Below are 26738 nucleotides of genomic sequence, written 5' to 3' on the forward strand. Positions count from 1 at the left end.
TTTCTGGTTAATTACAACCTTAAGTGACACGCCTTATAAATTTTTGGGTGAACTGCCTCTAACTATCAATACAGAAATGACAGTTACGATAATTCATAGTGAAAATCGATATGAACTTTTCGATGTTTATAATCCAAGTTATAGGCACGAAGGTAAGTTGAACGTGACTCGCATGGGCGAGTGGTATTTTGAAACAGGCTTGAACATGTTTTCTACTCAATACAAATATGAACGAAGAAGAGATTTGCAAGGGATACGTTTAAATTTTTCAGTAGTTGTGAGTAATTAGATTTCAATTTTTGATAAAATTTTTCTACTAATAAATGCAATATTCAAGGCTCATCATCTCCCAGAAAACATGGAGTTTGAAACATACCTCACAACGCCAGTGAATGTACACCTTGATACTATGCATCGTTTCCACTACTCATATATACTTTTGCTGAGAGATTATTATAATTTTTCGTAAATTTTTAATTAAGAAAAATATTTAATTTATAAAATATATATCATATTTCTCTTTATTTGTAGAATAAGTTTAACTCGAAGCTCAAGTTGGGGTTTTTTGAAAAACGGTACTTACGATGGGATTATCGGAGATATGACAAAAGGCATTGTTGATATCAGTGGAACTCCATTGCGAATAACGACCGCTAGAATGGATGTTGTTGATTTTACCGTACAAAACGTCGTAGCTTGGTGATATAAACGAGATCATTGAGAGACGTATTCAATTGTACAAAAAATATAAAAAATATAATTTTTTTTCAGGCCGAAATTTTTTCTCAGACATCCTAAAAAAAATCTGCTAACTAATCAATTTTTCAAGCCTTTTACGCGTGAAGTCTGGATTTTGACGACCATAATGATAATCATCAATTGGCTGCTTCTTTATTTTGCGATTAAAGTAGAACATCGTTATCGAAAATCTACGTTTTATAGTATTTCAGAGACTAATACAGCTACAGAGATTGCACTAATAACTACTGCTGCTGTGTGTCAGCAAGGTAAGTAATCCACAGCGAAAGTTTATATTTTATTCAATGTTTTGACTTTTCACAGGTTTAGGCGCAACGCCAAATCTAAGCTCTGGTCGCATTGTATTTACGTCCGTTTTTCTCTGGGCACTTGTACTTTACCAGTTTTATTCAGCTAGTATCGTCGGTTCCCTTTTGGCTGCTCCTTCGAGATTTATTACCACTCCAGAAGCTTTACTCGAGAGTTCAATTGAAATAGGAGTTGAAGATATTCCATACAATTATGATTTTTACCCTGTAAATATTTTTAAATATGAATAAGATTAAAATAATTATGACCTTATGCAATATTTATTGTATAGAATAGTACAGATCCAGTGATATCAGGTTTTTATAACAAAATATTAAAGGCAAATGAGCGTCGCAAGAAGCCAAATTTTTTAACCGCTGAAGAAGGTATGAAACTAGTTCAGAGAGGAGGATTTGCATTTCAAATTGATGATTTATCTGGTTACAGGATGATTGAAGTGAGTATTTGATAATCAGTTTTAAAATAATCGTTAATTATATCAGTCGATTTAATCTAATGTGATCGAATTAAATCCAATCAAATTTCCTTATTGATCATGATTATGGAAACAAACGTTAACAAACTTATAATAAAAAACGTATTTTTGGGGATTTATATTGAATTGAACAATAAAGATTCCCTGATAAAATTGGAAATTATTCCCTAATGATCAGAAAATGACAATTTCAAATACTTTAATAGATATGATAATATATGAATTGGCTTATTTTTGGCGATTTTTTGGTATAAGTATGTTAAAATTATTATAAGTATTTTAAATGATCTGAAAATAATAATTTTATTGTTTAACAAAATTCAGACTAGTGGTCCTTTTCAACCACTTTAGTGTATGTACAATAAAACTACTTTAAGCTTCCGCCACTAGGTGGCAATTACTTTTATCTATAAATCTGCAAGTGAAAAAGTCAAAATGAGTGTATAAGTCAAAGTGATTTTCGAAATAAACACCGTTGTTGATAAAAATTGCTTCATAGTTAGATTTATGTCTACACACATGCATTATCGATAATATTATTAAAAAAATATTAATAAATTCCTTTGTTATTGACGTTTTACCGTTCAAATGGAAAAAAATTAAAATTAACAATTGAATGAATAGCAAAAATGATGGCACATTAGATATCAATTAAATGTTGAAAAAAACTTTACACTTAGGATTAATGAAACAGGTATAGTTCTAACAACTCTTTTTTGTCTAAGAAACTTTTTTGTTGACTAATAACTAAGTATAAATAAAATGTTTTTGATCAAGAAAATTTTTTCATTTTAATGTACAGAATCAAATTTCTCGGTCCGAAAATGTTTTTGAAAAAATTAACACACTTGAAAGAGTATAAAATGTCTCATCCATTTATGTACTTGTTTTACAGGATTCTTACCAAACAGATGAAATATGTGATCTTCAAGAAATTTATTTATTTCCAAGAGTGCATGCAGCAACCGGTGTAGCAAAACACTCTCCATTCAAAAAATTAGTAACCTATGGGTATTTATGCTGAACCTAAAATGGAACTTTAGATTATTTAATATTTACAAATGTATTTCACCTCAAATAGATTGAGACACATTTTGGAAAGAGGAGTATCGAATCGAATCACCAATGTTTGGAAACACAGGCGTCCACGTTGCCCAGAGAGTCATAGTTCACTTCCAACGCCTGTGGCTATTTACGAATTCAGTCCTGCACTGTTTGCTTTTGTCTCGGGTGTTATAATTGCTCTACTCATAGCTGTTTTCGAAAATTTGATTCGTTATTCGTCACGACAGTTTTTGTTCAAAACAAATCGAAAAATAATAGAAATTTTTCGGGTTTCTTGAGCAAATTTATCAAAAATTGATAGAATAAAGCATCTCTGCAAGATTTGATAATTTTGTTTCTTTTTTCACAAAAAAGTTCTGGAACGACGATTTTCTTTAAATATAAGATTATGATGGATCATAGTAAAAATTTACATTCACTTGTATTATCTTTCTAATATTTCGTGATTTTTGATTATTCCAATTTTTTGTCGTCACAAAAAATATTAATCTTTCGAAAATGTAACGTTTCTGAGCTTGTAGCTGAGTATAAGATAATTTTCATGTTTCATATCTGACAACAATTTGATTTGCAAGCATCTGCAGTGTTCTATAGCATAACAAAAAAATGAGTGAATCATTCATTTTTCTCACGTTACTGCATTTTAAAAGAGTGGTTAAATTAATACGATACTTGCCCGACGTTTAGTAGCGGAAAAAATTGTTTTCTAAGAACTCAATCTACTGTGCGCTAACAAATAGTTATAAAGTTATATCGAGCGACAATTTTTTATTCAGCGCTGACCGTGATGATTACTGGCGTCATTGGACTAATTTTCGACATCGAAAATCGGTCAGCTTTTTCGATCGCTGCATACCGACAAAAATTTGCTTACATCTTCATTGCACTGTCATATTTAAATTTATCAGGCGTTAAGCGCACCAAAAAAAAAGATCGTTTCACGATCTACCAGGCGCAGAAAGTCGACCACGAACCTGACCTCTTTTGGTGCACGCGCGCACATCCTCGTGCTATATGGTATTAATTTCTCAGTTGCACGTTTTAAAGATATATTTAGCTAATTGGAATGCTACATGCAAACTCACGAGTGCCAACAGTATTAAAACGTGTCGTTTTTTCTCTATTTATTTACACTTTCACGCGCGATGCTCGTCTTCGTACACGTATACTTTTAGCCGTCTCCGTTGATTTAGCGGTTTGACGTTTCGTGGACTGGATAGTTGCTAATTTCTAATGCAAAGGTTGACACCCTTTCGTGCATTTAGAGTACATAAAAGAACCGGTCGTGTACTGTACAATTTCATGGGCATCGCGCATCGTGTAGATTTTAAAATATTCCGTCGAGTACCTTGTTCGAGACATCATCGATATATGGAATAAAACCTTAAAGCCCGAAGACGTGTTTAAATCGCTAAAGGTTAATTCATGTTAAATTATCTGCAAAAACAGCGATAACATCTCTCCATACAAAGCAATGGACAATTAGCCATCGATGTACACCTGACTGATATATCTGTTTTACGCACATTGTCGTGACTTCAAAAGGAGACGAGTCGCCAAGAAAACTTGTTTTAGCACTGTACGCGCGTCTTTGAGACGGGAGTAAAATATGCGAGATACGACAGGACGTGCATTTTACAGTTATTGCCCGCTTCGTTTATTACTTTATTTATCGAACGGAGGTGAGAATATTTCCAACAATAGAAAATAATTATTCGTGTGATAAATGTTGCGGCGTTTACTCGAGAAATATGATTCAATAAAAGTATCAAATGGCGTGAAATTATCATTTATATTGTACAAAATCATAATTTGAGTGCGGAAATTTAAATTATTATTAGGTTGAATAACTTGAAATTTTGCATTGACGATGACACGAAATTACGGTACATTCTAGAGACTCTGCCATTACCATATTTGCATCTAAATATTCTCACGCGAAAGAGATGGTTTTTTTTTAATTTTTACGAAGAAAAATCGGTGTAATAAACACATAAGCCTGCAATATCAAAGTGTACTTTTAACCCAGATCAAGTCTAACGGCGATCGTGAATTTTCAACCTACTTGAAGCAATTTACGGTTGCAGTATATACGGTTGTGGCAAATGCAACGAAGACGCGACTAAGCAAATCTCGCGGCGAAGATTGTCATTGAGGACAGTCAAGTTCATGGTCCCGTGGAGATTTATGCGTTCGTTCGTGTAGACACTCATATACACACACGAGCACGAATGATACGTGTATACCGTTATGAAAAATACAAAGATTATTACGAGGAAGGCTGAAAACTTTTGTTCTGGCCTTGAACTCTCTTCTTTTTCACGCGAGTGACAATTGTACACTTTTAAATGGAGCGCGTAAGTGATTGATGACAGCTCGAAGATGCAGGCGCGTGTCTCGAAGTTTTTGACACTTAATCAGTTCAAAAAACTCATTAGAATAAAGTCACGTTTACGGGTGAACGGCTTTCTGGTCATTGAAATGATATTGTTTTGACTCGGAATCGGTATACATCCGCTTTAAACCTTTATTTTTGTTTTTGGCTATAATACAGATTCTTAAAAAAATATCTCTAAGCATTAGACAATACATTTCTCTAATTTCACTTTACCATTTAAAAATCAAAAGTAAATTTCAATATGCCAAGAACTTCCATGCTGTTCGATCGGCTATGGAATCCCTACGAAATCGTTTTTACAATAATGATACCTTTCGGCTACGTTATATGGCTACGTGAAAAGAAACTAGTTATCCGCGAAGGTATCGATTATGTATCAATTTCTTTGCACGATCTTCTTCCGTGCATCCATTATTCAGAAAATTAGCGACAGAAGTACACCTGCCAAATGAAAAAACAACACCCAAGAACAACAACAAGAACAACGAGTACGTGTGCGCAAGGATGAGCCCGCACTGTCTTACACACGTGTGTGTGTGTGTGTGTGCTACGTCTGGTGAAGGATCGGCGTGTCTATACATGCTCGCGGCGTCATAACGAGTAGTCTCGTCTCCCCGCGCAACGAACGAGCCTGAATCGGCACACACGCACACGTGTGTGTAGTATATAGTACGAGAGAACTTTTCCAAGTGGCAGCCGCCGCCGCCGCCGCCGCCAACCCATCGCGATCGCGACGTACTCATCATTCCAGTGCTCGCGCCATGGAGAAACGGATGTGCTGGCTGGCTCTCTGCTGGCTCCTCGGCGGCTGCCTGGACGGCAGCAAGCACGAGAAGGCCTCGCCGCCGCGGCCCGTGCAGCCCGGCTACTACCCCCCGCAACAGAATCCCAACAGCATCGATCGCTTCGGGGCAGGCATCAAGGATCACATCAACGTCGTCAAGGATCACATACACAGCAGCTTGTTCAGCTTAAACAAGCCCAACAAATTCGGCAGTACGGCAAATACGATTCCGATCGACGCGACGACCGGTATCAAAGGAGATGGTGGCGGTGGCGGATTTCCTGCTTACACTCCGACTCCGAACAAGGAGGTCTACGTAACCAAGTTCGATAAGATCAACATCGACGAGATTCTTAGGAATAAGAGGCTGCTGCTTTACTATTTCAATTGTCTGATGAGCAAGGGACCCTGCCCCCCGGATGGAAGAGAGCTAAAACGTTAGTGTGCCAAGAGATACTTTTGTTTATGTGTGTGCATGTGTATGTGAGAAATGTATCTTATTTGTAATGCAGTGAAAGGTTTCCTGTGCACTTTTGGAAATTTTCACCTACTAGGCGCGACTTTTATAGCATTTTGATTTCGGTTCATTCAAAAGCTACACACGGCTTAGGTACTCTTGCGATCTACGAGACACAATGACCGATGCCCTACTACATTATAACAATACACGCGTTGCGATGGTGCGTGCGTTAAACCGAGGTGTGACTCGAATGACATAAAAGGCATCAAAGAAATACAACACGTGAATTATAACCAATTTGCCCGTCACTCGACGTAGCCGCGGTACAATAAAAATCATTTGAATTCGAAGGCTACGATACACATAAAATGTGCGGTGTACACCCGCCTCTGACCATCCTTCCTTATGCATGCTATAGATTCGCGAATTGGTAAATTTTTACCCGGAGATGTCTGCGTCGCGTGTCTCTGTGTCAGTGTATCTTAATCTTCTTTGTGTGTGCAGTGCACAGTGCACAGTGCGCAGTCAACGTGCACGCGACGGCGCCCGAGCACAAACGTAACACACCGACATAACGTGCTCGCGCGCCTAATTCTCATGATCTCATTCTTCGCCGCGACGCGGAATTTTTAATTGCTATATGGCTCCTTTTTTTTCCCGCGTCGCGCACGTAACTCGCGCGCTAATACGAGCTTCTTCTATTCAGCGCTATAAGAACTTTTTCATTTAACGCGTGAGTTATGCAGCGGCGGCGGTACTCGAAACGGGTGTAATTCATCAAAATAAGCACTCTCTGCTGTCGTGAGTGTATGAGTGTGCATATACGAGCATTCGTACTTATAACCCACTGCAGTCTGTTCGCGCACTCGCACACACGAGTATGTGTAGCAGATATACGATAAATTATAACTTTCGTATACGTATACGCCACAATTGCCTTTAACGATTCTCGAGCGCTCGCGAGTACCCGTCTCGTTTACGAGTGAGAGAGATTCTCCTCGGTTGCCGATCGATACGCGCGCCGATGATATATGAATCTTCTTACATGCTGGTGCGCTCGGAGTGCAGCAGTTAATGTGTAAACGCACATCGCGGAAATACTGGCAAGGTCGAATTTGTACATATCTCGAGCACACATAAAAAAAAAACAATGAAAATCTCTCTCGGGATAATTATGCAACGAACATACAGGATAAGTGTATGTGTATGTATGGCTTCACGCTCATCTCTTGTAATTGTCGTTTATCCCGGTGTTGAGAAAAAAAAAATTACGAAAAAAATAAAGAGAGAGAGAGAGAAAGAGAAATAAATAAATAAAAGACTAAAGTGGGTTGTACTTTAGCATGTGTATGTGTTATGATGTTCGCGAAAGGTTTGATTATGACAAGCTGTAATTCTTTGCGACGCGCACGCGTCTATATTTTTTTAGACATCGCGCGCGCCGTTGTTATTGTTGCGCGCGCTCGTGTGTCCAACAATAGTGTGTAATTTTGTTTTTTTTTTCAACGCATGCTAAATTTTGTCTAAAATCTTTTCTGAGCGTCGTTGTTGTTGTCGATATTACAGGCATGTTGAATTTTTCTTACAGGTGTTCTTCCCGAAGCCTTGGCAACCGGTTGCGCCAAATGCACGAAGAAACAAATCGAGGCAGCCGTCAAAGTCATCAAATATTTTAGGTAAGAGGGAGACAGGACATTTTTCATTTTATCATCATTCATATTACGATGCACATTCGTGTCGCTGAGGCGGTGGTGGCCCGAGCGCGCGCACAACTCTGTTATTACATCGATTTTGCAAACTCGAACGGTTAACCGGTAATACTCGAAGCTAACCGCGAATCAGCTGTAAAATATATACACACGTACACATACTTACATGCGAGAAGCCGCGACAAACAACAGCTATACATGCATATATAGCTATATAGCTGTACATAAAGTTGTGGCACATCCTCGCAGGCGCGCACGAAGCGGTATATAGCTCGAATATATGTACGCCCCCGCTCGCGCCTCACCGCTCGGCGTCGAGCGAAAAAGAGAAGTGGGATATAGTAGCAGATATATCTGCTACTTTGATGCACTTTCGTGCCGAGCATACTGACACACACACACACACACACACACACATACACATACGTACATTCGCATCGAGTATTCGCGCACACACGATATATGGCGTAGCCGCGCGCGATCGTACGTAGTATATATATGTGCATAAAACAAAAACAAATGGGCATTTTTTGTGATAAGATCACGCAAAGGTGAAGGCTGCTGTGCGCCATGTACACAATGTGTATGTGTATGTGTGTGCATGTGTAGCGCTTCGTTTTTTTAATATGTATGTCACGTACGCTTGCGGCTAGTACCTTATATTTAAACTACAATAGACATTGTTTTACAACAAGGCAGCGCCGCACGCGCATACACACACAAACATGCACGCACTCTTGCCTATCGTACTCTACTATACATATCTGCCTGTCTTTTTCTGATGCGTGTGTCTATATGTGTACGTTATTTTGCAGAGAATTCGAGCCTGAGAGATTCGAGCTTTTGGCCAGTGTGTACGATCCACACGGCATTTATCGGAGAAAATATTTCGACAATTCGCTCGACAACGATGTGATAACGAGCAACAGTTTGACTGGAGAGCGAAACCGGAGGATGGCTGCGGTAGCGACGGCAGCGGGCCTCCACTCTGACAATCATCCAAGAAAACGATTGATTGGACAGTAGTAGCAGCTGAAGTCGTGCCCGAAAACTCGATATAAAAGTTTGAAGAACAGCTTTTTTTTCGTTTTTATACAGTACACATGACGAACGAAACGTGCGACTGTATTTTTTATATATTATATTTATCACGCGAATTCTGTACTTTATCTGTTCCTATGTGTATCTAACGCTAATTATCTAATTGAAATTAGTTGCAGTTCTATTTGTATATCGAATTGAACTATCTGCAACGAGTCTGAGTAATTTAAAAAAAAAATTTCCTATACTAATAACGTCTTCATTGTTGTCTCTGTAAAAAATAAGCTTGCTATAGCTATACATATATCATAGTATTATTAAGTAATCGATTAGATTATATATTCATAAGTTTTGTACGTAGAATTAAAGAGAAAAAAATGAAACGTTTAATATTCGTATAACAGCAATTGAGCCTTTTAAATTGCCCAACACCGCACATCTTTTGCTCCAATTAAGCCACGAATATAGATTCTTATAAGCTATTGTTTTCCGCGATATCGGATCTCTCCTTTTAAAGTACATTCACGGCACAACAATGCATATTTTTGCGTATACGTACGCATCAAAAGTTTTATTGTCTGACGTATAAATTTTATGCACTTGATACGACCGCACTCGTTAAATCCATAATTGACTTGAATTGGATCGTGAAACTAGATTACGATCGACGCTGTTACCTAAGTTTCGAGCTTGCTTCTGAAAATCCACCAACTATATATATACCTCTCTATTAACGCATCAAAACATATTTTCACTGACTTTACTATTGGAGGGGTAAAGGTCAAACTGATTTGAAAATCCGCCAGTAAACAATTTCTGCAATAGAAATCTCGCTTCGATTTGCTTTAGAGCGTTCAAAAAGACAAGCTTTTTCAAGGAATTGCACTTGTATTTTTAAAAAAACATCGTGGTTATTAAAAGTGAGAAAATAAATTTTTATTGACTCAGTCGATGTTTATTTTTGGTTCCACCCGTAGACAACGATAATACTCAAATTAGGCAATTAAATCGAAAAATTAACAATATTTGCAATGAACTCCACGATTCGTTGCAGAGCAAATATTGACATTGAAATTTAAATTACTAACGAAGCCGTGAGAAAATATAGGCCACGAATAGCAAAAAAGTTCTTTTTTGAATCGAAATTCAAAAAATAGCTCGACACGATTCTAAACGAACTCAAGCGCGCACGCTGTATATATTGATAAATACGACCACTTTACATAATTCATTTTCACACGTGACAAGCTTTTAAATTGAATCCCGCAGTCACGGAGACTGAAAATTTTGCCGTGCGCGCGCTCGTAAACATCGACTTTGTTTCATAACAAAAAGCGCACGCATATATCGTTCAAAATTGTTCAGTACGGAGCCGCACTTTTTCCCTATTTCGTTGGTGCATGACGTAATCATCTAGCAGCAGAAAATGCCGTGCTGCACTTCCGTGAGCGAGGTTAACCTGCGCTGCACGAAAAAGATCAGCGACGCCGCCCGCTTTCAGATCTTTCGCGCTCTCCAGTGCGTGACCCCGGAGTCGAACAAGCTTTACAGATGCATCGAGAGCTCGGCGAAGCGATTCATCCTCGACGACGACGATTGTACTTTGGATTACGCGAGAGTCAAGGACAGGCCCAAATGCGGACGACGGGAGGATTCGAGCGAGGCCTCGGAATGGAGCTTGTTCTGTCGCATGTTCAAGAAGCAATGCCCTTACACGGAAATCGAGCTGAGAGCCTTCGCCAAAGTTATTCTGCAGGCGTTGAACGAGAAATTGGCCGAGAACGTCAAAGATTGCCCGGAGGATGATCGTACCATCACCAGCGAGGGCACCAAGTACGAAATAGTCGTTTTCTCAGATCCCGAAGATCCCACGTGTTACTGGTAAGTACGACATTTCTTTTCTCCGTAATTTTTTTCGATCATCGCGGAAATAATGAATGATAGAATTTTCACAGCTCCGCCAGCGACGTAACGTCGAGCGGCGCTGGTCCGGATACGTGCGACTGCTCGTCCGCCCGCACCGAAGATCTTACTTGCAAGGAACGACACGAACTCAGGGGTGCTTGCAAATGCCGACCGAATCCCATCAAGTTTCGCCATTTCTGGGTCGGCTCGAAGGACGATCTCGAGGACGATGAGGATCGGAGTAAGCAGCCCTGCGAACTGTTCAAGCTCGATTACATGGGCGCGTCTGACGAGATTGGCAAGTGGGGAGCGTTTCTCGATCTGGTAAATCGCGTACTGCAACATCGTGATTTAAAACTGATCGAGATATCGAAACGAATGAGCCACGCGCAGAACGTCGAGATTGTCTGCGACGGCGAAAGCTGTCAGAGAAAGTACAGCTTTCGTCACTTGAACCGTTACAACTTCATCGAGTTTTTCGGCTTTTCGAAGATATGTCGAGAAATGATGAAATGGTAATAATAATCGTATACTATTTTGGAAGTAATATTAGAAATATAATTAAATTGTAAATGGCAGGTCGAGCTGCATCGCCAAAAGATGGCAAAGAATAACGAGCAATCCACACCTTATAATCCATCTGCCGTCCTTGGGCTATCCCTGCCCCTTGAGATGCAAAATACGAGGACAGTTCAAGTCGCTGCAAAATATTCAGGTAAGAGCTAGCGTCGTCTAAATTCTTGCGCCAAAGTCGCAGAGTAACGACGAAAAATAAAGCAAAGAAAATAAGGTCAAATACTTGCGCACGATACTTCATATAGATCGGACGTCTTGGCTGGTTGGTAAACGAGCAGGCGCAAGTGGTGTACGTCCACCCGGGAAAATCGAACAGCGAGACGAGTTGCGTTTTGCAGAATTTCATCAAGCTCGCCAGGCCCGACTGCGATTTATCGAGATTGTGGATAATAACCAACGACGACAACGAATGGTATGTACTATGTGTGTACTACGATGCGACGCAATTTACGCGTTACGAAAAAAAGAAAAGAGAAAAAAATGTATTTTTAATATATAATGACATGGTTACAGTTTCTGCGAGGAAGTCGACGAAAAGTATCGTAGCGGATGTGAAACTCTGTTTTATACGCCAGACGTTTATCGTCGAGTTCGACGTCTTACGGCCGGCCGTCACGGGTTCATAATTCCCGGCGTTCTTACCAAAACCGACTTCTTCATCGCTTGCGAATTGATGACTCCAGTAATGGGTACATACATAAAAAAAACACATGTTTGTTATAATCTTTCTCTCTTCGTCTCTCGCTTGTATTTTATCTTATTAAATAAGAAATCTCATTTCGTATGCGCTTCGATCGCTCGTGTAGTTCACGGGGACCGGGCGGCGCAATTTGTCAGCCAAAAATCTTTCAAGTTCATTCATGCATTGCTTTTATTCCTCATGCTCCTCTCGAGGTCCCTGTTTAAAGAGCCAAGAGCGTTTGTCAAACAAGAGCTACGTGATGTCTCTGCTGGCCGAGGCAAATATCCCACACCCCCCGTTCGAGATCGTCGAGACATTCGTCGAAGTAAGGCATGAAGATGAAGAGGCAGGCGCTTCGCTGCGCCGTTTTTCTCTTGTCATCATCGCATATCTTATATAAATACATAGCACGTGCATTTATCAACACTCGACTTTTTTTCGTTCGTGTGTTTCTGTATGCAGTTGTGCGAAAGAATGTCGGCGATGATTAGCGGACTGAAGAGGCGCAGAAGCAGCAGCCGCGGCCTCGCCAAAGGCAAAGCTCGAGAGACCAGATGGATTTTAAGGGTCAATAGCGGATTTTGCGGCAATCAGAGTGCATCGGTCGTGCTCAGCGGCTCGATATACGACGTCGCGGAGGTTCGTGTCCCACATTTTCACTTATTATCATCATCGTCGTCGTGCGCTGCTCTGCCTCGGCTCATGTATTTCCATTTGCGATCCGTAACCGACATTGTAATGCGGAATTCGATTTTTCATTCCGCAAGGAAGTTCTGCCGTATTATCTGGCCGATTTATTGCCGAAAAAGCTGAGAGTCAACAAGCTGGCCTACAAGAGCGCATTCGAGTATTTTAACGATTTGGAACGATACGGTGAGTTTTTGGTATTTAAAACCGAAACCGGTTTATTAAACGCGCATATGTATACACGAGATCTGGGATTTGAATGAATCATTTTTCAGCGATGATTTATAAACACGAGGATCTTTAATCAACTTCTCGTTTGTTGATCTTTTTCGAACCGTGTGTGCAGGCATGATAAATCTTGCAATTTTTCTGCAACAAACAAAAATTGTTCGCTGAAAGAAATAAAAAATAATAATTATAAATATACATATCAGTGTATATGTACGGACATGAACTCACGAATGCAAATTTCAATTTGCATGACTATGGGCCGAGTAAAAGCATGTAGATCGCGAAGCTGCGGTCGTTCCCCCGTTCGTTTTCTTTCATTTTTATTTTGGTTTGCGGAAGCGTCGACCAAAAAAAAAAATACGTGCACGTATACACATACACGTATGTGTGCACCGACGAAAACAATGTAAAACATTCCGAGAGAGATCGTGATTCGCCGAAAATTTTTTTCGTTCAACAATTTTTTTCTTGTAGAATATTTATTGTTAAACATCGGTCAGGCGTCGATGATGCCAAAAAAAATATACAAAATGAAACAAACGCACACACGTCGATTTTGGCTTTTGTTGCAACAAACTTCAATATACTCTACTTCTTCTTTTCTTCTCTTTCGCTTTGTATTGTCCGCGACTTCGATATATGCATTTGAATAAGAGTGCATAGCTAGAGAGAGAGAGACATTAGCATCATACGGCGGTGCGCGCATCGTTCCAAGTCGACGACTAAAATCATCGTCATTTCATCGGCGAAACGCGCGATATCGGATCTTGTGTGATATTTGAAACGCGGCCGCGCTCGGAGTTTTACATGTGGTTCCACGCATGCTAGGTGCCTGTCAAAAGAGTCGATCGGCCCACGCAACGACAACAACAACAACGTGAAATATCTGTAGCGAAATGTTGACAGTTCTTAAATTCATAACAACTTCGCTGCTGCTGTCGAACACTCAAAATGCAGCCACGGTGGCCAGTGATCGCAGCAATTTAGCCGCCTTCGTGGCGTTCGTAACGTTGATTACCGTCGAAGCGGTGGCCGTAAAAATCGCGATAGCTCAGGAAGAGGACGCGGACGGCAGTAGCGACGATCGGCGCTCTATCATAGACATACTGCTCGATAGGGAGGAGCTTCAGTGATCGACTTTTGAGTTTTTTCGCGTTCGACTTTACTGTGCAATCCTCCTGTGGAATCGAAAGCAAACGATATAATACGCGTGGGATTATCGAGCTGATCTCGTCCCTCGTCTCTCGCACACAGGTGGTGTCGTTACGCTTAGCCCATCGAGCAATTATCGTACGATTAGCTTGGGCGGCTTCATAGAGCACGACACGGCCAAGGCGAGGTTGCGCACCAGCGCCGAAGTCGTGCAGATGAGATTGAACCGGGATAGCGATCATCCCCTGGCGAAGAACTGCAAGAGCGACGTCGGATACATCATACCGCAGACGAGCTTATCCGAGCCGACGATCGAGCGACTCGTCGACAAACTCGGTCAGGTATTGGTCCTCGAGCAGTTCATTGGCTTCTTCGGCGTGGATCTCGTAGTTTTCGATCCAGATGACTGGCTAGATAATGAGGTAATGCTGATTGCTGCTTTCCTATATACTAATCTTATCTGACGCCCGAGTTTCGGGATTAGTTTGCTTGGGCGATTTTTAACCCGTTGCGTTTGATTTATCTTGATCCATAGACGAGAGAAAACTTTCGTGGTGGAATTTCTGAAACAAAAATAATAATGAAAGTGTAATTTTCCTTTTTCAGGATCTGAATTATTGGGTCGTTGATTTTGATCCTTATTACACGGATTTGATATCTTTTGACGATTGGAGGAGATTCTGTTTGAATACGCCGTATATTACGAGGTGATTATCCTGTAAGCTAGACAATAACTGTATTACTTTACAAAAAATTTTTAATCTCCAGTGATACGCAGATTGAGCTTGAATGCATTGATAATGTTCCAGTGGTGACGAAGAAAAAGTTTAAGCCAGAAACAGTCGATCGTTTTGTTATCTGCAGTGGTAAATTGTTCATTGAAGGCTTATCCGAGTGTCCAATGCAATTTTTCGAAGAAGTATTTCTACACTCCAATATCGCTTACAGTCCTAAGGTTTGTGATTTTCCTCAATCTCAATGGTACAAAAAAGCATGATTCGTAATAAAATTTTTATAGGCAAAAATAGGTTGTATGATATGTCCGATAAGCAACTCGAAAAAAAATTACCTCCTTTTTTCGATTTATCGCACAAAGGATCAAGCTCTGCAATATTTTCTTCAAGCGCTCAAAGCTTTGTACTTCGCCTCCGTGAAGGCCACGAAGTCTCGAGGCGGCTCAAAGGGGTCGAAGAGTAATTTATTGGTACGTTGTTTTTTAGCTCTTTAAGCGTGAGCACGCGACTAATCTTTCGAAAAAAATTTTGCCCTCGACAGGATTTGATTTACGACGTGAAAGAAGCTTACAATATCGTTGATTGCCACTTCATTGCAAAGAGAGATACAAATAGGACGTCGAAGAGGAAAAGAGGAAAAGAAGTGAATGAACGTCGGCCCTGTAACGCCTGTAATTTCGATGAACTTCATGCCGTCAGCAAGCACAGTGTTTTTTAAATCTCTAGCGGCGGATTGTGAATCTTTGACTAGAAAAAAATACATCAGCTTTAGAATTCTTTAGTCACTAATTTGTGCATCTGTGTAAATTTTTGCGAACGTTTAAATGTCAACAGTCGATAAAGAACCACACTCATGTTTAAATATAGACTTTGTTTTTATCGACGTCGGGTACGCGTGTATATTATGGAATTTAGTATGGAGCTATATAAGTAAAAAGCCATGGAAATTATTAGACCAATTTATTGTTACAAGTTGTTTAACTTGATTACTGATAAGGGGTCGTTAAAAAAAAAATAAGAAAAGTAAACATTTTTGTCGTACAATAGGCTTTCTTTAGTTACGAAACGGCATACAATTATAGTCATACAAATCATACAATTATATAAAGAAAATAAAAAAAATTTAGAAAAATTAGTGAGCTTTATGCATATATGTGCAATTTTCAATTCTGATTAAGAAATTATTTTTTATATACATGCGGATCAAATTATTAATCAAAATTAGTTAAAAGTATTATTGGTGATTCTTTATGCACGCATACTTATATTATAATCAAAATGGTTGTATTAGTAAAATAATGAAATTTAGTCGCATTTAACTAATCGTTCTCTACTATAATATCAATTATTGCCGTGCAAATAATTGAAACTTTGAAAAAAGTAAAAAAAAGTAATTAGATTCAACATCTCACATGACATTCAAATGTCGTAAGTTTTTCGACGCATGAGTGCGAGAGAACTCCTGCGGACACGCGCAACGCGATTAAAACTGAGCACTGCAGCGAAAATCATCTTTTATTCGAATATATGTGCTGTACATTTCCATATATTGTATGAAAAGAGAATCGCAAGCGAGGAGAAAGAGAGAGAGAGAGAGAGAGAGAGAGAGAGAGAGAGAGAGAGAGAGATAGAGTGACGAGTGAGCACTACAAAAGTTTCTCTCGCAAGGTCGCCGTCAACGTTGACAAACGCTAAAATTTAATGAGTTCAGCCGGGCTAGTATAATACAACACTGATTAGTATTTTTCCGGTATTTTTCCGCTCGAAGAGATCTTGTTCAAATATAGTTTACTCGAGGGTGTAGAAGTTGTATTTACCAATAAAGGACCGATGACGTCTTTTCGAGCAAATACGGCCTACGTACATAAATTGTTCGTAAAAGGAATCGTGGATGTTTTGAAGGTAAATGAATATCGGTGTCTTTATAGCATTACAAAAAATTAGCCATCGCAACGCATTAAAAGATCAATTTACGAATTCAGAATCAACGAAGCAGCGACTAGGACTCACTCGCGTATTATACACCTACATGCACAAGCTCACAGAGCTTCGACAATACCGTCGGCATCGTAGGATACAGTGTCGTTTCGCGCATAATTAATAAAAATGTTGCTCTCACGGGTGAACGACACGTAAAGTGTCTCGCGTATACGTGTACAAAAGAGAAAGAAAAAAAGAGAGAAAGAAAAAAATGGGAGAAGAAAATAATAAAGCATACACAGCGTCGTGGTACTACATACATATGCCAGTTCGAAAAAATGAAAAGCAAAAACAGTCGCGGCGTGAAGTAATATTTTTTTCTATTTGGCGTACGTATATAATATAAGCGTGGGATGCACAATGGACCGCTCGCGCCCACCGTTGTCGTCGCCGCCGCTGCTGCCACTGGAGAGATATAGCGCGCGAGGGGAAGAGGGAGTTAAAAAGAGGAGATGACGTTGAAAGCTTGCCACTCAAGTAAACGCGATATCTTCTCGCACTCTCTCCAGCGAGATCGGAGCTTGACTCCATGGAGTTTAAGTGTCGCAAAAAAGGATGAAAGAAAAAGAAAATTGGCGGGCCATTCGATATCGAAAGAGAAAAATGTGTAAGCGTGTATACATATGGAATCTCAAATTCTTGTCTTATGCTCGTTTGTGGAACTATTACAAGTACACGCTAGCTGAAATGAATCATTTTGTGTATTAAGCAAATTATTTATATGATTTTTTCGTTTTTTTTCAGTTTTGATCGTTTCAATGCTTCTTTAATGCAAGCGTTAATAATTTCTTAGAAGTTAAAACGTACGCATTCAAAATCAGGTCTTGAAATATTTCGACGCTTTTGGTGTGAGATATATTCATCATCCGAATCATCTGCTATATTATTTACTGCTATATTACTTAATGTGTGTATAATCTTAACTTAACTTATAGGTTGTTTTAAAAATTATTTGTTTATAATAATGTTACTGTACGGAAATTTCATTGTATTTAAATATGGAAAATGAAAATTAATTTTACATGAAATTTCAAAATTGCTAGAAATTTATAATTCAATTTTCCTTAAAATAAAATTCAATTTTCCTAAAAATTATGGCGTTGCTCGTTATTAAAGTTCAATCCTTACCACTAGATGGCAAGTATCTTCATCTTTAAATCTGCAAGTGGCAAATATCATTTTATGAATCAAAGTTCAGAGACCACTCTTGGTTCTTACCTTTCTTGGGTTTTTTTCTTATTCTGACTGTAATAGTGAATTGCTTTGAGATTCAAATTTAACGTACTGATAGCATGTATACGGGAGGAGCGTATCACAGTAGTTCTGCCGATCTTGCTGGATGGAGCGCTACATGCATCCCTCAATCATGTAGCTAACGAATCGGTAGTTACGGCAGTAGGTCTAATCAGAAAAGTCTTGCGCGGCACACCTAGCTTTGCAGCTCGGTGGTACTCGGAGAAGAAAAAAAACACACCGAGCCAAGTAGAAGAAAAGAAAAATTTCTTTTAAAAAAGACGAGGAGACAGCAGTCGCAAGCTTCCTTCAGCTATTATAAAGCTGCTTCTTGCTCTCTCTCTCTCTCTCTCTCTCTTTCTCTCTCGCGTTGTGTGACGGTGGCGGTGCCGCTGTCGAGCTGACCCTCTTTCGCGATCACGTAGTTAGCGCGAAACGAAAAGTCCGCGTTTGTTTTTTTTTTTGTCAAGAGTGTTTTTTTCACGCGCGTAAATTCTTAATATCGATGCGTCATATATACAATTTTATATATCTTCAATTCGAGATAGAGGCGAAAACTATACTCATCAGTCGATGCCCGAGAAAAATAAAAATATTTTAGGAAAACTCTTTCTTCCATCGCAGCAGCTATTGTTTTAACGCTCCTCATTATCGACTAACTTGTAACACACGTTTTTCTCTCTTTGCTGCAGGCATCGAGATTATAACACAAGAAAAAAAGAGAGGATAAAAAGTAAATGAAAAAGACTCGTGTGTGTTCTCATTAAGAATTTTTCAATCTTAGAGCAAAAATATTTCAAATCTGCGTTTTATTTTTACATTTTTCCTATACATAATGCATAAGCGCGCAGCGTATCAAGCGCAGAGGCGGCGGGCGGGACTCTAGTTTCAAAATTCGGCAGCTCTCGGATTATCGACCTCGATATAATAACTATATTCGCCGCACAAATGTAGTCGTACGGCTGCCGTCAGTCGACAAAAAAAAGAATAGATGTTCTTATATATTCTTGGAAAATAGCCCCCCGAAAAATGATTTGCAGTCGAGTGCGTACAATAATGAAATTAGCTAGCTCGCTCGAGAGTTCGCAGATGGGGGGAGGCGAACGGCAGGCAGAATGGAAAAATTCCTCGAGAAAGACTGAAAAAAGGAAAGAAAAAAGGCCGAGGAAGAATCGTCGATATAATACGCGCCTACTTACGCTAAGTGCCTGCATTTTCCACGTCATCGTTTTTCCTCCCGATATGCTCGCTGCTGTCACTGCTCCTTTTTTCTCTCTCTCTCTCTCTCTCTCTCTCTCTCTCTCTCTCTCTCTCTCGGTACTTTATAAGGTAAAATGATAAAAAAAAAAAGTGTCTTTGCTCTTATTTTCAGCGCATAATACGCGTAGACACACGTGCAGTGCGCGCGCGTACATACGCTTTATGGATCTTTGCGCGAGCATGAAATAGAGCAACACACGGCAGTGTAGCAGTAGCAGCAGTACTAGCAATGCAGCACCGAAGCTTTCGTCGATAAAACGTTTTTCGATATATAGCTCGCTCTCGCTGTGTTGTACCTATATATGCGCAGGAGCGAGCGCATGGATGTGCTTTATAACGGAGAGATGATGATACGATAAAAGCATACACGCACAGACTATTACACGAGCGCAATGCGGACCGCGTGCGTGCGTATAAGCTCGATATTATTATATATAACTCGATGGAAAGATAATTTACTTTGAGGAATCAGGAGCAGCGCAGTGCGACGCGAGCGCATTTTTACTCGTTTAGCAAAGATTCATTAATCATAAATTAGACTACACGTCGACTTTGATAATGGGGGGCAGGTTAAAATAGGATTCGCGCGGAGAGAGAGTGGCAAAGAGTCGTTAAAATATTTACTGTAACGCTCGGCGTCGACGTTGCAGCGGTGCAGCAGCAGCAGGAGCAGCAGCTGAGGCTCTGCGTGTAAGAAGCTTTATAAGCTGAGGGGATACAGGGGCGCGCGAGCGTGCAGCGCCAAGTAATGAACTAAGACTGATGACCACTCGAGAGCTCGAGCTTGTAGAGATGTATTATATGTGCTGGGCTCTGGGTGCTGCGCTGCTCAGGAGCTCACCAGGATCCGACCAGAAAAGCTTAGTTAAGGGCTAAGTGAATATAACTATCGTACGCCATGGTAATAGCCTCGCGCGCGCACGATCCAAGTGTTAATTTATAGCCCACCGATGTACTTGTTTTATTTTAAATCACACACGCAAAAAAGATAGTTTTGTGGATGCGCTTTGCGATTAATTTTTACTTTTAATCCCGAGATTTTTCGTCCGAGAGAACAATGAAAAGAAATGGCCAACCCGGCGGCTGCCTCGGGGGCCGATGATTAAAAGCTGGTCGAGTGAAAAATATTCACGCTCGCACGAGCACATGGTCGACTTATATTTTCCGCGACACACGTGTGTACTTTTATGCACAGCTATCGTGTATTGTGTATCGATACACATCTGATAATACCTACACATGTATACAAAAACTGGACGAAGTCAACAATGCGTTTCATTTTTATAATTCTCGTGCATGCTAGATCCTCTGGCATCTTACCAAGCGCATGCCCACAGCTTGCGCAAGTACAAGAGATCCGGCCCAAGCCAGGAGATAAAAAAAAGAATAAGAAAGTCTACTAGTGGTGACATGTATTTCAACAGGTGACCAAATCCGATGCTCCACGACGACATCCACCAACGCGATCATCGAGATAATATTTCTTCTCTTTTTTTGCCTACCCTCATACAGCCCGTGGAATAAAAAAAAAGGGGAGATCTGGGTAATAGTAAACTCATCATTCCTCGTAAATCTTTCCTAGCATTTCGCTGCTGGATTCACACACAGATGGATACGTCAGATACGCGCACATACATCCTAAAGCTACTCTCGCTCTCTGTGGCACTGTACATATGTGTGTACGATATGTAAGTGTGTATATATGTGTGTGTTCGGTATATACGTATATAGAGACGATGAGTAAGATTCACCTGGGAGTAAGTACGCCGCAGTGCGGCATCGTGCCTCCATCCGTCTCTCGCTCTCTGGCTCTCTTGCTCTTTCTCTTGCTCTCTCTTGCTCTGTCTCTTTCTCTCGAAACTCGGCGAGGTTACTTTAACTGGCCGCACACGATGCAGATACAGTTATATACATAAATAAGCCCTTCTTTTTTTCGGTACTAGCCCTGTAGGCCCTCGCACACATACATACGTGTACACACATTTATACGTTCTCGAGTTTTCTATTAAAATGGAAGAGCTTTTTCAAGCTAGCTCTCTCATTTGGCTTTTTATGGTTACTAGCTGAGAATTGGCGAATGAAATTTATCGCTCGATCATTATACGTACTCGCAAGAGTGGTTTTCTTCGACCCCCGCGGCAAAGGGCAGCAGGAGCTCCTCCGACTCGAATGTTGTGCATTAATGATTCATACTTATTGCCTCGTGTACGAGTGCAGTATGATGTGCAGAGAAGAACGAGGAAAAGAAGTCTCGCGTGAATGGGTAGAAGCACACTAATTGTCAGCGAGATGAAAATTTAATTTTTAATTTTTGACGATTCAATTTTCATGACAGTTTTGACGATATATTAACTGAAAAGGATCACGTATTGTTAGAACTTAAATATTCGTAGAACCTGATACTCGTATCGATTTTGCAGTGCACCACTTTGAATTTTTATTGACATGTAAAGTGGGTCACTTAAAAAGAGGATCTACAAAAATACTTGAACTTCAATTTTTTCTCTTCAGTTTAGCTGTAAAAGATCCATCAGCGAATATAGGGAAAACACGAGAGTTTGAAAGCCCTTACTTAACATTGGTAATCAAGATAATGTAACATTACACAGGTATATATATTACATACGTACGTATTATATATAGAAGCTTGCAAGGTAACGTCTCTCGAAGTTTCAGCTCAATTTGCTCAAATAGCTCGGTGCACGCGCGACACGTCGCGAGTCTTGAGTAAAGAGCTCTTAAATTATCAACAAGTTTCAGCATAGGTGTGACTCTGTGCGCGCGCGAGGGCACCCTTTATTATTCAATCTAAACTTCAAACACGCCGCGTATATATGCTACTACGTACATCGACCGAATGTATAGCATAAAGGGAGAAAGACGAGGCACGTGTAACGCACACAACCACAGGAAATTATCCAAAAGCCGTAAAAATTAACAAACAGCTGGGATGGTGCTCTGTACCACCTGGGCTGCTTATACACTGCCTGGTAGTAGCCCTGGGCATTTTTGTCTACTGCTGATGCTGCCGTTGCTGCTTCGTGTGCAAATGAAGCGCATCTCGGCGCAGGGCGAGAGAGAGATAGCCCGCAGCCATATATCTCAGAGCTCCGTTGTGTACGATAGCTGCTGCACCGTGGCCTTCTCGGTCAACTCGCTTATAACCGAGGTTGGAACTGCAGGCATTCAAGAAGCAGAGAGAGAGAGAAAGCAAACAAACGCGTGCACTATGCTATAATAATACAAACGCTAACTCACGTTATAAACGCAACCCTTTCGTCTGCAATGACCATCGTAATTACTTGTCCCTGGCAGTTTGCGCGTGTTTGTGTGCGTGTGTATGTTTGTATACATGCAAATGTAAAGGAGCAAGAGAGGAAGACAGTGATACACACCAGCGAGCGGCGGAGCTAGCTAGCTGGGGAGAAAAGCTAAAACTTCAAAGTCTTAGCTGTAGTGGTGCATGCACAGGCTGGTATACTGCGGATGCTGCGCGTGCGAGAGTAGCCGTCTTCGACCCCAATTTGGCTTTTCATGTAAGCTTCAGATGTATTTCCCACGTGAGCACGCGTTAATGAGGCCAAAGCTGTGTGTGCGAGTGAGTGTGTGTGTGTCTGACGACGCCGCGCGAGTTTCGCAGTCCATGTGTCTGAGTGTTAGTACCGCAGACTGCTGTACATGCACGACGAAGCGCATCGCGCGACGTCATGGACTTGAGCCAAACCTTACGACGTTGCGGTGTGAGCTTACCTACATATATAAGTATATAATACTGAGTGCGCGTCTAAGTCTCTGCCTGCGTGTGTGTGTGTGGTTGTGTGTCTGTGAGTGCATGTGCACATATTTGTGTAAGACTTGCACAGTGTATACATTTACTGTATGCGATCTCGAACTTGAGCGAAGCTTGCGCGCACTTAAAATCGATATTAAATACGTTTCTCCCACGCTACAACGAGGAGACACAAATTACGTCGAATTTGCACATCGATATACGTGTATATAATATATAGGCTTTCGCCTCGATAATGAAGAGCGCACGTAACACAAGTTGTGCGACGAGTTAAAGGATCGACAAACTGTGTGCGGGTGGCGGCGTGCACTCTTGCTGCTAGCGCAGTAAAATTAATAGCCGAGCATTATTTACGACGAAATTTGTACGCGCGACGGAATACATATCCTCGCAGGCGTGTACCTGCGAAAATGGAAAAAAAGATGAAGAAATGGTTGAATTATACGAGGAGAAGATTTGAAAAAATTACTTCGATGCTACATGCGGCGTGACACAGACACACGTTATACGTATGGCGCGAAAGATTCATGAAGTATTCGCGCGTCGACATTGAAAAATGCATACGCCGGAGATTTGTTCAGGGACGCGCGCGGCGACGCGAACGTGTGACTTTCCGCGCACGAAGACGTCAAAAAGAAAAAAAAATGGGGAAAAAAGTAAAAAAGCAGCAGCAGAAGAGAGATACGAATCGCCGCTGCTGCAACGTAGAATGTTAAGCGTCGAGTCGGGTTTTAAAAAATTTAATGAAATACATATTTCGTAGCGTGAGCTAGAGAGCTAGGCAGCAGGAAAAAAATAAGTTGTCACGTGCATATATAGCGCCATGCGGAGTACACAAGAGCTGAATAAAAGCGTATAGTAATCATCGTGGTACACGCCACGTGGAATGAAAAAAGTTAGCCCGTTAACTCTTCCGAGGTTCCTTCAAAATTGAATATCGCTGGAGAGCTACAAATTTGCATAATTCAAAGATGCATGCGTGTGCGTGCTGTATTTATATAGTATACCTACATACAGCTATAATGTACTGGCTTCGAGGGTCTAATAATTTCTAATCTTCTCAAAGTATTATCAATCAAACGAAAATCCACCCCCGTCTAAGCTCGTTTTCCCCGTAGACTAGCACTTGCATATTGTACAGGTTCTAAACCGCAGAGACGCGATGCACTGCTTCTCTCTCTATTCGAGCGCCGCGCGCGAGTTGCTCAATTAACTTCTTCGAGAACCGGTGAATGCGCGAGAGCTAGTGTGTGAGTTTTGCGAGTGCTGCGATCGCTGCACACTTCGGTAAAACTTCTGCTCTTCTCTCCCCGTTATACTATAGGCAGTTCGACGCGAACTTTTCTGCACTCCCTCGCGACTCAACTTGCGCTAGCGCCAGCAGAAAACCATTAATCACGGACAACTCGATCTGCTAAGGGTATATAAAATTGAAAAATAAAACGATTCGTCCGATCCAATTTTTGTGATGATACACAAATATTTTATAAATAATATTTTTCAACTTGTGCGAGTACCGAAAGTAGGTGTTTACAAACCGGATATCAAGATTGTCACAAAAATTTCCATTTACGATCTTCTCGATCATTTATAATTTTGTCAGTCTCGGGTGGCTCATACACTGAAGTTGCGGTGCAGCAATAGATAAAGCGTTGATTATTATAAATGTTGTTGTAATTCTTAACATGAAATACTGAGATCGGTGAGTGAATATTTTTAGATATTTAAAAAGTATGTGTAAAATCAATAAGCAACATTGTAAAAAATAGTGCAATATGTGAAACTCCTTCAAGATTTACTTTAAAAAAAATTGAAATAAAATTAAAACACAAAAAAATTAAAGTTAAAACAAGTTAATAAATCGAATTTTTTAAAATTTATTTATATACATATATTGACAAAGTAGAAACATTGAAAAATACTACATATAATAATATAAGTTCATCGCCACCACGAATTTCGACCTGTAGCCGCCGAGCAAATATGCCAGAAATCTTTGTTTTTCAGCTCCTTGATGATCATATCACAGCAAAGAATTGGCAGTCGGTAGCGAGTCAACTCCAAGAAAAGATCCAGTGCCCATCGACGGAAAAATTCTCTCCACATTATCTCGCAAAGATACACAGCATAATCCTGTTTATCCTCGTATCCGAGACTCCGCATTCCTATCGAACCACATAACTTGAAGTAATCTGTATATGTAAGTTTTTTCGCCGCCTCTTCGTATGGCAGCTGGATCAAGTCGTAAAGCGACAGACTTGGACTCACCGTTATTTTTTTCGCTTCAATTGCAAACTCTTCGTCGCTACGCCAAATTTCAAGAGGCGAGAAGTTAAAGAAAATGTTGTGTTTACACAACGTATTCATAATCGTCAGGTCGTCGTTTTGGCTCAACTCGTATCCTCGTTTCTCTAGGCGCTCGACCACAGACAGAGCACAAAACGCCAGTCTAAATTTGAAATCATCTCTGTTTTTACAAAGCCCTTTTCGAAACCCTTCGATGAAATAACTCTCAGTTGGGAAAACGAAGCTAGACAAATTAGCGCCGCGATCCAAGAGTATGTCGATCACATGCGGCAAAAGGTTCGCTACAGCTAATTGCAGCGGTGTCCGACCTAAGTTGTCCCTGGCATCGACTTGCACTGTCTGCTGGACGTCATCGTTAATCCTGAAGAATAGCTCCGCAAATTCATCATTATTATTTTGCTCTCTCTGGCAAATAATGTGCAAAGGAGTCGATCCCTCTTCGTTTGCCGAATTCGGATCAGCACCTCTTCTCAGCAATGATTCGGGAGTCTTCTTGTTGTAATAGGACATAGCCACATGTAGTGGCGTATTACCTAATTTGTCTCGAGCGTTGACTTGCACCGTCTGCTGTATGTCGTTGTTCATCTTAAAGAACATTTCCATAAAATCATATTCTCGGTATCTCCAGCAAATTATGTGCAGAGGAGTCGACCCTTTCACGTCAGCCAAATTCGGGTTTGCACCCTTTCTCAGCAGCAATTTAACTACCTTATCCTTACCAGCGCGCAGAGCCCAATGCAATGGTGTGTTACCGTCGTTGTCCTGGGCATCAATTTCCACCGTTTGATGTTCATCATCGTTGATATTGAAGAACATCTCTACCAATTCATCATGATTTAAGCAAATTTTGTGCAGAGGAGTCAATCCGTCTACATTGGCTAAATTTAGATCAGCACCTGCTCTTAGTAGTAATTCGGCTATCTTCTTATGGTGGTACCAGTCCAGAGCTAAGTGTAGCGGCGAATTACCCGTTTCTGTCACGAGACAATTAGGATCCTGGCCCTGTTCGAGGAATTGCTCGACAACATCGTCACATCCAAACTTGCAGGCCACGTGTAAATGTGTCAATCCATCTTCATTGGTGTAATTCACGTCAAATCTATCGTATATTTTAAAAAGATCAGTGACGATAGAAGCATCACCTTTGCCCGTATGATGTAATGGTGTGGTTCGACGCGAAAATGGCTTGTTATCTTTATCT

General features: G+C 40.5%; 3 protein-coding genes across 3 annotated transcripts; all 3 read left to right on the forward strand.

Annotated features, from left to right (window-relative positions):
• The first annotated feature begins 76 nt into the window (after positions 1–76).
• LOC106660011 (glutamate receptor ionotropic, delta-1-like) lies at positions 77–2886 on the forward strand. Its single transcript, XM_014382823.1, has 8 exons — positions 77–277; positions 338–465; positions 532–699; positions 772–1007; positions 1063–1274; positions 1340–1504; positions 2439–2554; positions 2625–2886. Exons 1-8 carry the CDS (start codon positions 77–79, stop codon positions 2884–2886), a joined length of 1488 nt encoding a protein of 495 aa, XP_014238309.1.
• Positions 2887–5645: 2759 nt separating this feature from the next.
• On the forward strand, positions 5646–9407 carry LOC106660041. The gene is made up of 3 exons (XM_014382852.2): positions 5646–6227; positions 7839–7926; positions 8775–9407. Exons 1-3 carry the CDS (start codon positions 5768–5770, stop codon positions 8983–8985), a joined length of 759 nt encoding a protein of 252 aa, XP_014238338.1. The 5' UTR covers positions 5646–5767; the 3' UTR covers positions 8986–9407.
• A 974-nt stretch (positions 9408–10381) lies between these two features.
• On the forward strand, positions 10382–16583 carry LOC106660012 (IQ motif-containing protein H-like). The gene is made up of 12 exons (XM_023461049.1): positions 10382–10881; positions 10956–11420; positions 11485–11620; positions 11727–11893; positions 11995–12170; positions 12376–12509; positions 12739–13036; positions 14336–14655; positions 14840–14940; positions 15002–15188; positions 15252–15437; positions 15509–16583. Exons 1-12 carry the CDS (start codon positions 10427–10429, stop codon positions 15683–15685), a joined length of 2802 nt encoding a protein of 933 aa, XP_023316817.1. The 5' UTR covers positions 10382–10426; the 3' UTR covers positions 15686–16583.
• The last annotated feature ends 10155 nt before the right edge of the window (positions 16584–26738 follow it).

Source organism: Trichogramma pretiosum, unplaced genomic scaffold (genome assembly GCF_000599845.2).
Source record: "Trichogramma pretiosum strain Unisexual culture from Peru unplaced genomic scaffold, Tpre_2.0 scaffold18, whole genome shotgun sequence".
NCBI classification, from domain to species: domain Eukaryota; kingdom Metazoa; phylum Arthropoda; class Insecta; order Hymenoptera; family Trichogrammatidae; genus Trichogramma; species Trichogramma pretiosum.

Bases quoted from the DNA above. Each gene is read 5' to 3' on its own strand.
- LOC106660011 (XM_014382823.1), top strand. From the start codon at position 77: ATGACAGTTACGATAATTCATAGTGAAAATCGATATGAACTTTTCGAT. The intron at 700-771 runs GTGATATAAACG...ATTTTTTTTCAG, and splicing joins GTACAAAACGTCGTAGCTTG to GCCGAAATTTTTTCTCAGAC. The intron at 1,505-2,438 runs GTGAGTATTTGA...CTTGTTTTACAG, and splicing joins CTGGTTACAGGATGATTGAA to GATTCTTACCAAACAGATGA.
- LOC106660041 (XM_014382852.2), top strand. From the start codon at position 5,768: ATGGAGAAACGGATGTGCTGGCTGGCTCTCTGCTGGCTCCTCGGCGGC. The intron at 6,228-7,838 runs GTTAGTGTGCCA...TTTTTCTTACAG, and splicing joins GGATGGAAGAGAGCTAAAAC to GTGTTCTTCCCGAAGCCTTG. The intron at 7,927-8,774 runs GTAAGAGGGAGA...GTTATTTTGCAG, and splicing joins AAAGTCATCAAATATTTTAG to AGAATTCGAGCCTGAGAGAT.
- LOC106660012 (XM_023461049.1), top strand. From the start codon at position 10,427: ATGCCGTGCTGCACTTCCGTGAGCGAGGTTAACCTGCGCTGCACGAAA. The intron at 14,656-14,839 runs GTAATGCTGATT...TTCCTTTTTCAG, and splicing joins ATGACTGGCTAGATAATGAG to GATCTGAATTATTGGGTCGT. The intron at 15,438-15,508 runs GTACGTTGTTTT...TGCCCTCGACAG, and splicing joins GGTCGAAGAGTAATTTATTG to GATTTGATTTACGACGTGAA.